This window comes from Vipera berus (genome assembly GCF_964194415.1).
Source record: "Vipera berus genome assembly, chromosome: 15".
Taxonomy (NCBI): Eukaryota; Metazoa; Chordata; class Lepidosauria; order Squamata; family Viperidae; genus Vipera; species Vipera berus.
In genome coordinates this window covers 1,382,500-1,392,881 of record NC_138218.1, presented here as the reverse complement: position 1 = coordinate 1,392,881, position 10,382 = coordinate 1,382,500, and the positions used below count along the sequence as shown (strand labels likewise).

The following is a 10,382-nucleotide window of genomic DNA, read 5'->3' as shown; positions in this document are numbered from 1 at the left end:
TTGTAAGCCACTCAATAACTCAGGGCAGTTCATAGCAAAGTAATTACTATTACAATAAAAGATATAAACTGGCAAGTGTAAGGAAGCCAGGGGTGTGAAAGGCACATGAAAATAACTTATGGGAGACTGGAAGAAGAGCCACGGCCTAGACAAGGATCTGATGAATGAAACCGTGAGTCCAAAGGAGGGGGGGGAACGATCTCAGAGGGGGCCCTCCCTCCTTCACTGAAAAGCAGGGCGGGGGGAGCAGTGCTTTCAGACTTGCAAGGTCAGTTATTGTGACCTTACAGTAAGTGTATTGCACTAGTTGAGGAAGTCCTCAGTTAACAATGATTCAGAGGAATTTGTCATTAAGTGGTGCAGTCCTAAAGTGTGACATCATGTGACTGCATTATTTACCAAAACGATACTAATGCTCCGTTGCCATTGCTAAGCATGGATAGGAGGCCCAGGCATTTCACAAGCAGGCTGGCAGGTAGGTAAGTGGCTGCTGCCATACAGGGAGGGCGTGCGGGTGGCCAGCATGGCATGAGCACACCGAGTGTGTGTGTGGGAAAGTGAAAGTAACTTACCAGTATGACTTGCAGCTTCCCCACTGACTTCCGCTTGTGGGAAGCTGCCAGGAAAGATTGCAAATGGGTATCGTCTGACTGCGAGATGCTGCAACTGTTGTTTGTCTAAGCCAGCTGCCACCCAGACTGCGGTCATGTGGCATTAGGGGTGCTGGGACAGCCAGAATTTTGAGGATCCATCTGCAGTACCACTCGGTACCACTAACTTTGAACGGAGAGTGAACAAGTGGTCACGAGGACTACCTGAATTTATAGTTTTGGAGCCAGCTTTTCACAACAACAGCAGAGAGTTGGGCACATCCAGATCTCTGGGGGAATCGGAGAGCAGCTGCTGCGGCAGAGAAGGCACACTTGCGAAGTCTGTCGGAACACGGAGTGTGCCAATCTTGCAGGAACAAATCGGCTGAGCAGATGCTGTGGGAGGCAGGTGGTCCCTCAAGTAACCAGGCACCGTGGCAATGCAGGGCTTATAGGCAGCAACCACCCCGTTGTATCTCGTTTGCAACCAAACCAGCAACCACACACCTCACAGGGCAGGGGGGTTGCAAGGGTTTTCGGAACTGAGCATGTGGGAGGCCGCATTCTGGACCAACCGAAGCTCCTGGGTGGTCCTCGTGGGCAGCCCCACGCAGGGCATGTGACAGAAGTCCAGCCGTGTGTCGACCCGGGACCGTCTGAACGGCCCCGTCCCAGGAAGACGCGCGCGAAGGTCTTCGCTGAGACCCCCGCCGCTCCTCCAGGGGGGAGGGGCCCGAGGAGAGGCGCTTCGCGGCCTGCACCTCGGAGGCTTCCGGAGCAGAAGCGGAGCCGGCGGGTGCCTGGGCAGGCTCCGGGCCGCGCCGCCTCGCTTCCTTCAGCCGCCAGGCCGCCTCCGTCCCCGCCACGCAGCCCCGGCGGGCGGCCGAGCCGAGGCCCACCTGGCCGGGCCGCCCAGCGCTTTGTTGGCGGCGCGGCGAAGAAAGGCGGCGCGCGCAGGCTGGGGTTTGTAGTCCCCGCCGGGCGGAGCGCCGCGCCAGGCCGCGCCAGCGAACTACGCTTCCCGGCGGCCCGCGCGGCCGGCGCATGAGCGCAGCGCTGCGCTCCGTCCGCGCATCAGCCCGACTGGCCTCGGCGGGCGGCGGCGGCGGACCGGAGCGGCGGCGGCGGCGGCGGCAGGAGCGGCTCGGTACGCAGCGCCAGCCAGCAGCCAGCCAGCCTGCCCGCCCGCCCGCCCGGCGGCCTGGCCAGGCGGGGACGGCGGCGGCGGCGGCGGGCCCAAGTAAGCGGGCGGGCGGGCGGGCGGGCCCAGGCCGGGAGGGGAGGGGCGCCGCGGGCCCCCCAACCGCCGGGCGGGGGAGGGGCGCGGCGGCGACAAAGGCGGGCGGGGGGCGGCGACTCCCTCCGCGCCATCTTCGCCGGCGGCGCCACACAAAGGCCGGCGCCATTCGGTGGGCCCTCCAAGCGGCGCCTCCGGGGCGGCCGAAGCCGGGGCGGCCAACGGGGGTCCCCAGTGTGGCCGGGGGGTCTCTTCCCGCCCCCTGGCCGCCGGCGGGGATCCGCGGAAGGTGCGGCGCTCGGGGTCTCCGCCGCTGCGCCTCCCCCGAAGTTGGGGCGGCCTCCCCGGCGGGCTCCCACGCGGCCTCGGCCGGCCCTGGAGGGCGGCGGGGGCTCTCCCGGGGCTTCCAGCAGCGAGAAGGGGCCTCGGCCACGGCCGTCCAGGGCGGCCCTCTTTGGGCCGCGGAGTCGGTGCACCCGCGGCCCGGCTGCCTCCTCCGGGCGGGTGCCAGCCTGCTGCCGGGATGGAGGTAGCAGCTGCCGCCGCCGCCGGGCCGAGCGAGACAGGCAGAGCCCCATTCATCGCTGGGCCGTTCAGGTGCTTGCCCGGCTTGCCTTGATATATATATATATATATATTTAAATTTAAAAAACTGGCATTGGCAGCCTGGAAGAACCGGCAAAGAAAGTTATATGACACCTGTCAAAACTCAAGAGTGGGTTGAGGAAGAAGCTTGGGAGGACAGGCGGGTGAGGGTGGCTCCCCGGCTAAAGCTGGATAGAGAAGGGTGGAAAGTGCAGCTCAAATGGTGAATGAAATTTTGCCAGACAGACCTGCTAGCCAAACGTGCCGAATGTGCCATAACTGATTGGGGAAAGACCTTAAGCCCTAGGTGTGAAGCCAGGATTGGGCCTGCTTGCCCAGATCAGCAGGAAGGGAGGCACTTGGGCAGCTGGTCAAGGATTCCAGCACAAGACGAGGTGTCCTTTGCCCTGTCCTTTAGGGAAACGGTGAAAATGCATTTCTTTCGTCAGGCTTTGAACTCTTAATTAGTTTCAATCTTGGGTGGATGGACTCCATATTTTGTGTTGTGTTTTTTAACTTGCAATCCAGCTTGAGTGCTTTATTATTAGCAGAAGGGCAAGATGCAATGTTCATCATAAATGCCATGTTTCGGAGGTTGTAAATCCTGGCTTATTTAGCGAGCAATAACAAAGCTACTCTATGGTTTGAGCCAGTGTTTCTCTGGATGTTGCTTGGCGCTTATGGACTTTGACCCAAGGCAGGAAAGCTCACATGCAGCCAGTGGTGCACTGTTGGAGGTTTTTCCACTTTCAGGCTCCTTAAAAAGCAGGTAGGAACTTCCTTTCTCTTCTCCACCAGAACTAACTAACCCAGTTCTCAGGAGGGGATTTGAGGCTTTTAGGTTGCCGTAGGAGAGAATTAAAGGCTTCAAGTTACTTTGCTGGACTCTAGGTCTGAAGCTGTAACTCCCTACTTTCTAATATTTAGTAAAAACGCTTGGAGGATAATCTTTGGATTATGATACTAATTGATTGAAGCTCCTGAAGCGCAAGTGGATGGAGTCATATATCAATACTGAAGTGCAGAGCTATGAATAAATCCATTTGCCTATGAAATTACAATGGCCCTGCTTTGGTTATCAAGTAACATTTGCTATTCCTGCCCAGATGATACTAACCTGTATCTTGGAGAAGCCCAGCTGGCACAGACGTTGTTGAAGATGTTAGGAGAGATGCTGGCGCTCCCTTTTCCAGGCCTGCCTGGGGAAAACGGATGGAAGAGAGGGCCTTCCTAAGCTGTGGGAAGGTGTGCTTTGTTAGCCTAGTTTTGGTACTGAAGTTGTGTGCCCCCCCCCCCCGGGTCCTGGGTAGATTCATTCAGCAGTAAGTCTGATGGAATAGCCTCATTTCAGTGTGCAGGCTTGAGACGTTCTGTGACTTGGTTCGTGCACTGTCTATACATTGTTTTCTTAAGCATCTTAAGAATGATTGAAGTTTGCACATCAAGCTATCTGAGCTTTACCAACTGCAGTACAGTGGCTGGTTCATGGACAGCGGCTGAAATGGTTTTGCGTGCAGTGATGCAGTCAATCCTACTTCAGCCGTCCTACTTTGTGGGCTTTTATGTGTAATGGAAACAAGGTTTCCTAGCAGTTAAGGTTCCAAGGGGTCTTTGGTGCTCTCTGAGTTTGGTGGTTTTCTTGCAGACATTTCATTACCGAACTAAGGAACATCATCTGTGTGCAGGGCAGGCAGGTCCAGGGCTGTATTTGTCTCGGGCCATATATAAAATATATAATATAGTTCATCTGTATACATGTATAAATGTTAAAAGTTTACAATCTGGTGGGACCGCATAACTACCTTTCCAGGGCTGCGGGTTGGACATGCCTGGTGAAGGGATTGGGGATTGCTCTCGCTTTACATGCCCGTGGCTTGCCCTGTCAGGTGCGAGTGGTCTTGCTGGTTCTTTGTGGTTTATTGTTAGCTTGTTTGTCTGAGTTGGGGTTCCACTGCAGTGCATTGAATTTAATGTTTCCCTCGTATAAATAAGCTGGAGGCTTTGAGTCTCTGGAGGCCTCGGCTACACCGGTTGGTGGAAGGGAGTTTTGGTTTTCGAACAGCCCGCTCACTGCCTGGATCACGGGAAAGTAGAAGGACCTACGCCGGTTGGATCCTGTGCTACGGGAGCCTTATTCACCAGGACATCTAAGCTTATCCCATGGAAGCGTGCAAAATCACCACTTTGGCTTTTTAAAAAACAGCTCAACTGGGTTGGAGAGTGAATGCGTGATCCTGTAACTACTTGCCTTCCCCAGCATCAGGTCTTGGAAGGAAGAGAAGGAAACTCGGGGTAAATCACCCAATTCCCTACGGTTGCTTTGGACTACAACTCCCATAACCCCTAGTCAGAAATGTCAGAGATGATGAAAATCCTCATTGCCAGGAGACCAGTGTGCAAAACTCGGCTCCTAAGCGGGGGCAGACTCCCAAGGTGGAAGGAGCCCCCCCCCCCGAGGAGAGCCGGGGGGGGCACGAAGGTGGGCACAGCAGGAATTAAGGCTGTCTTGTAAAAGAAGCTGCTGGAATCCAGGACGCCAGACACCCCCACCCCCACCCACCACCACCCCACCACCCCACCCCCACCCCCGCTCGAGCTTTATGCTTTGTCTCTTACTTGATTTATATACAGCAGTAAAAATTGTCAGCAGAATTGCAGCATTTCTTCTGTCATTAAGGCTCATGAGTTTTTGACAAATGTAAAAACCGGATGCATGAAAGTGTGTGTGTGTGTGTGTGTATCATTCTTGGAGAAAGTTAAGCCTTTTCTTTCTGTGTGTGGGATTCAGAACTTTTCTTTTTCCTTGCCGAAGTAATTGAGAACCAATTTGGTGTAGCAGTTAAAAGAAACCGGAAGATGGCAAATTGTAGTCCTCCCTCCCTCCCTCAGGGATGAAAGCCGGATGGGTGACTCTGGGGCAGGCCTTCTCCCCCTCTCCCTTTCTCTCTTCCCAACCTATCTCACAGGAGTGTTGTAGTGGAGAGAAAAGAAGGCGTTAAGTTACGTATGCTGCCTTCAACTGAAACGTACAAGCAGGACAGCAGCCTACAAGTAAAGACAATTGCCAAGACCTGAGAAACCTTTGCAGTGGCCCACCAGGCATTTGCTTCCTCTGTGACCTGCTGCGGACGCCTCCCTTGTGGCTCTCTGCCCATCTCTGCTCTAGGGGTCTGGCAGGTTGGAGGGCAAAGCGAGTCCTTCTCCAGCACCGCCAGGGTGGTGTCCCTGGTCCCCTGGCTCCTGGGCTCAATAGGTGGGCTTCTCCTGGGACCCTTCAGCTCTGGTTTCCAGCCAGCCAGGCCCCTCTTCCTTCGGCATGGCAGCTGAGGAAGCCTAAGAGCCGTGAGACAGAGGAGCCTTCTTCTGCAAAAGCTTCCTGAGCGTCTCCTTCAGGCACTTTTGACGAGCTTCTTAGCAGCCCCTGAGTTCTCAGACTCGTTTCAAAGCATGGACTGACTGCATTTTAGGAGAGTGGGAGGATTAGCACCGTAGCTTAGATCTAAGAGCAGCCTAAGCATCTGGACTCCACCTGATGACTGAAGAAAGCCAACGTCTTGCTTTGCTTTGAAGCAGAGACCTGGATAATGAAAGGTAGGGGTGCCCAGGAGGCGCCCTGGGAAGGTAGGAAGTGGCTCCATAATTTCTGCATTACTCATGCCATTATTGAACTTGTATAATAACATTTAAAGGGAGATTGCTGGGATGAGTTTTCCAGAGCCCTTCATTTTCCCTCTATTATCTTGCACCTCTTCAGGAGGGCAAGAACAGAAAAACAACATACTTTTACGTTGTTAAAACACAGGTAGTTGTAACAGAATCAAAGAATTGGATGATGGGTTGTGTGTAATCAGTAGAACTTACTGAATAGTTTCCCATCATTTATAGCCAGAAGTAACTTTGTAAATTCTGTGCTATGGAAACTACTGTTGTTTTAATCTATTCCAAAGTTTTCCAAGATCACTGCAGGTGGGGACTGTAGCGAAGAAATTAAAAGACGCTTGCTCCTTGGGAGGAAAGCCATGGCAAATCTAGACAGCACACTAAAAAGCAGAGACATCACCCTGCCAACAAAAGTGCGTATAGTCAAGGCTATGGTCTTCCCAGTTGCAATGTATGGCTGTGAAAATTGGGCCATAAGAAAGGCTGAGCGCCAAAGAATTGAGGCCTTTGAACTGTGGTGCTGGAGAAGACTCCTGCGAGTCCCTTGGACTGCAAGGCAATCAAACCGGTCAGTCCTAGAGGAGATCAACCCTGACTGCTCTTTAGAAGGCCAGATCCTGAAGCTAAAACTCAGATACTTTGGCCACCTAATGAGAAGGAAGGACTCCCTGGAGAAGAGCCTCATGCTGGGAAAGATGGAGGGCAAGAGAAGAAGGGGACGACAGCGAATGAGGTGGCTGGATGAAGTCACTGAAGCAGCAGGCGTGAGCTTAAATGGACTCCAGAAGATGGTAGAGGACAGGAAGGCCTGGAGGAACGTTGTCCATAGGGTCGCAATGGGTCGGACATGACTTCGCAGCTAACAACAACAACAACAAAAGTTTTGGGGATTGATACCAAATTATAAACTCTTATGGTAATGAAAAACTGCTTCAGAATGTCAGAAAAAGATAGAATTGGGGAGTGTCTATAAGGGGGGGAGGGGGAAGTTTTGCAACCTGTCCCATTTTTCCCCCCGTTTAGGTGGATCCATGTACCCCAAAGTGGTGGGGGTCCCTGTAGATTGGAAGGTCAGTGGCAGAAGGCCATGCCTGGGCCATCTGGGTACTTTGCGCACTTTTCTGGCCACATGGATTGGCACATGATAGCCAGAAATGTTTGAGGAAACCCTTGGTTTATTGTTTGGAAATTTTTATTTTACCGAAACTCCACCCTCAGGAAAAGTTTTACCTCCCAGGTGACTCATTTCTTCATATGGACAGCTCTGCTTCCCCCCCCCCCCCACCAGTGATGGGAAGCCTGTGGTGGAATTGGCAGTTTTTACTGGGAGAAAAAGAGAGCCACTCCTGGAATAGTTTTATTGGTTGCTTTCTTTGGGACATCTCCCCTAAATAAACAAATTATATCTTTATTATGTGAATTATTGAAAAGATCAAATCTTCATTCACTTGAAATGGCTGATGGTACAGAAATTGATTTTTGCACTTTGCTCTTTGTGTCATTTTACTTTATTGTCAGAATGGAAATGCCCCGAGAGGCTTATGGTTAGTAGTTTTAAATTAATATAGTCCTTTTGCTAGTACTTCACTTCTCAGTCTAATGTTAAAAAAGAATGTTTAGCTATTTTGAAGAACTATTGTTGCTTAGTTAGATGAAAACCACGTCATTGTATGGGTTGCCATATATATACATAATCATTTGGAGTTATATTGATGATTAGGGAAGTTTCAATGCTCTCTGAGCTTGGCTGTTTTCTTGCAGACATTCCTTTATTGATAATTGTAGGATTATTCACTCTTTCTTCAAGAGGCACACATTGACAGGCTCCAGTTTTGTGTAACACTAGATGAGGCCAACGCAAGGTGCTTCAGGAAGTTGTGGGAATCCACCATCATTAAAGCATAAAGGCCCCTATTTTTGGGTGCATAGCTGTTGGGTTCTGGTAAATTGGGTTTGAGACTTCAGATGTGTGCTACTTTTCCCTCTGCCCATGGGAAGAACTAGCCGTGGCCTTAGAAAGAGGGGATGGAATGGAAGACCCCCTTTCTCTGATGTTTGCAATTGTCACAGTGGAATCTCTGATCTTATCAGTTGTTCATAAAGGGTCTCTCTTTCTTCAAGTCACCCATGGTTGATAGGTGGCAGTTTATTGTACTTAATAAGCATATCGCCGATGGAGTCTCTCAGTGTCTTTAGGAATGTTCTGTTCTGCGTGTGTAATAGCAATAGCATTTAGACTTATATACCGCTTCACCCGGTGCTTTACAGCCCTCTCTAAGCGGTTTACAGGGTCAGCCTCTTGCCCCCAACAATCTGGGTCCTCATTTTACCGACCTCGGAAGGACGGAAGGCTGAGTCAACCTTGAGCTGGTGAGACTCGAACAGCCAAACTGCTGGCAGCCGGCAGTCAGCAGAAGTACTGCGCTCAACCACTGGGCCACCAGGGCTCTGCGCCTGTCACGCTGTTCATCCGAGTCATCAGCCTGGATGGCTTGTGGTCCCAGAGCTGATGGCCTCTTCCTCTGCTCTGGGAGATCCAGGGAATGATGGGGTTGCAAGATAGGAGATTTTCTATCTGGAGCGCCAAGTAATCATGGAATCTGGAAAAAGAGGTTGGATGCTTGGTCCACAAGACATTTTGTTTTTCATAATGCCATCTTCTTCCCGCAGAAGAAACTGACATGCCTTTTCTCCTTGCCCTTTCCAGGCTGCATAGCCGGTCCCAGGAAATGGGATGCCCATCCCATGCGGGGAGCATAAAAGGCGGCTCTCCTCCTCCCCCCCCCTTTTGCTGCTGCTGCTGCCCCCAGTGAAGCACAGAGGCGGGGAACCATGTCTGCCCTTACCTCAGCCATCCAGGCCCCCCAGGGGCCAGTCAATCCCCCTCCCCCAGAGGTCACCAACCCTAGCAAGCCCGGGAGGAAGACGAACCAGCTGCAGTATATGCAGAACGTGGTGGTGAAGACCCTGTGGAAGCACCAGTTTGCGTGGCCCTTCTATCAACCAGTGGATGCCATTAAATTAAACTTACCGGTGAGTGACATTTCTTGGCTGTGTGGCTGTCTCCTTTTTTCTGCCTCTGTCAAGACGTTTAGCATTTAACCTGCAACATGGTTAAATTTAAAACTGGGACATGCTATAGGTCACATTGCGCGAAGGTAGTCTTTTGAAGCTGTCTGCAAAGAGTTCAAATTAAGTGTCACCTCAGGTGCAAAGCGAGATTCAGGAGGTTTTGTTGCCTCTGGTTGCAACCAAAGACCGTGTTCGATAGGCCGGTCTCCTGTTATCGGCCACTGTTTCCCTGTGCGTGTGGAGTCTGAGTCTTGAGGCAGCAGTCAGCATCCTAAGAGGATTCTTTAGCCACTCTCTATGTGCTCATGTTGCTAAATGGTGAGATTCCCACCCAGTCCTTGGAGAGTAAGTATTGCATCGCCTACACCCTAACAGCAGAAATAACAGCTTTCTGATGGCTCAGATCCTGCAGGATTTTGCCTTAACTGTCCAGATTCCCTAAGCAGAATAGCCAGTCAGTCTGCTTTCTCTCTCTTCCCACAATTATTTTATTTATTTATTTGAAATCCAGAAGAAAATAAGGAATTCCCCTCCCCAAATATTGTTGAATTTTAGCCAAGGCAAACATGATCGCTCACGTGGAATGATGGCACTTTGGTACTCCTCTCAAATGAAACAAAGCCAAGTAGGCATCGTTGAACAAAAGCCACCATCCATCTGGGTCAACATTTTGTTTGTGATAAAAGGCAGGAAAACACAAAATAGCAACTTCTTTACATACCGTTTCACAGGGCTTTACAGCCTTCTCTGAGTGGCTTACAGAGTCAGCATGTTGCCCCCAGCAATCTGGGTCCTCCTTGTAGTGATCTCGGAGAAATGGAAGGCTAGGTCAACTTTGAGCCAGTCAGGATTGAACATCTGGCAGTGAGCAGTGAATCAGCCTGCAATTCTGCATTCTAACCACTGCGCCACTGGGGCGCCATGAGTTCTGGTGCTGCTGCTTCATCTAGGACACTCAGGAAAGGGGATAGTTTCATTTTATAGTGTGATTTCTTCCCCTTTCTATGAATTTTTTGCCCATTTTTTTAAAAAAGATTTTTTCCAATTAAATAATCAGAATAGAGCTGGAAGAGACCTTGGAGGTCCTCTAGTCTAACCCCCCTGCTGAAGCAGGAGACCCCGTACAATTCCAGACAAGTGGCTGTCCAGTCTCTTCTTAAAAGCCTCCAGTGATGGAGCACCCACATCTTCTGGTGGCAAGCAGTTCCACTGGTTAATTGTTCTCACTTTCTTCTTAA

General features: G+C 51.4%; 1 protein-coding gene across 3 annotated transcripts in view; it reads left to right on the top strand.

Moving 5' to 3' along the window:
- Positions 1-1,626: 1,626 nt before the first annotated feature.
- Positions 1,627-10,382, top strand: part of BRD3 (bromodomain containing 3) — a 32,645-nt gene continuing 23,889 nt past the window's right edge. For 2 of the 3 annotated variants that reach the window (XM_081339696.1, XM_081339694.1), the window contains exons 1-2: positions 1,627-1,737; positions 8,780-9,105. In XM_081339696.1, the coding sequence (XP_081195822.1) occupies positions 8,905-9,105 (201 nt within the window). In that variant the 5' untranslated portion in view covers positions 1,627-1,737; positions 8,780-8,904. Of the gene's footprint in view, positions 1,738-8,771; positions 9,106-10,382 lie in introns of those variants that run through there. The other variant, XM_081339695.1, reaches the window with a different exon arrangement.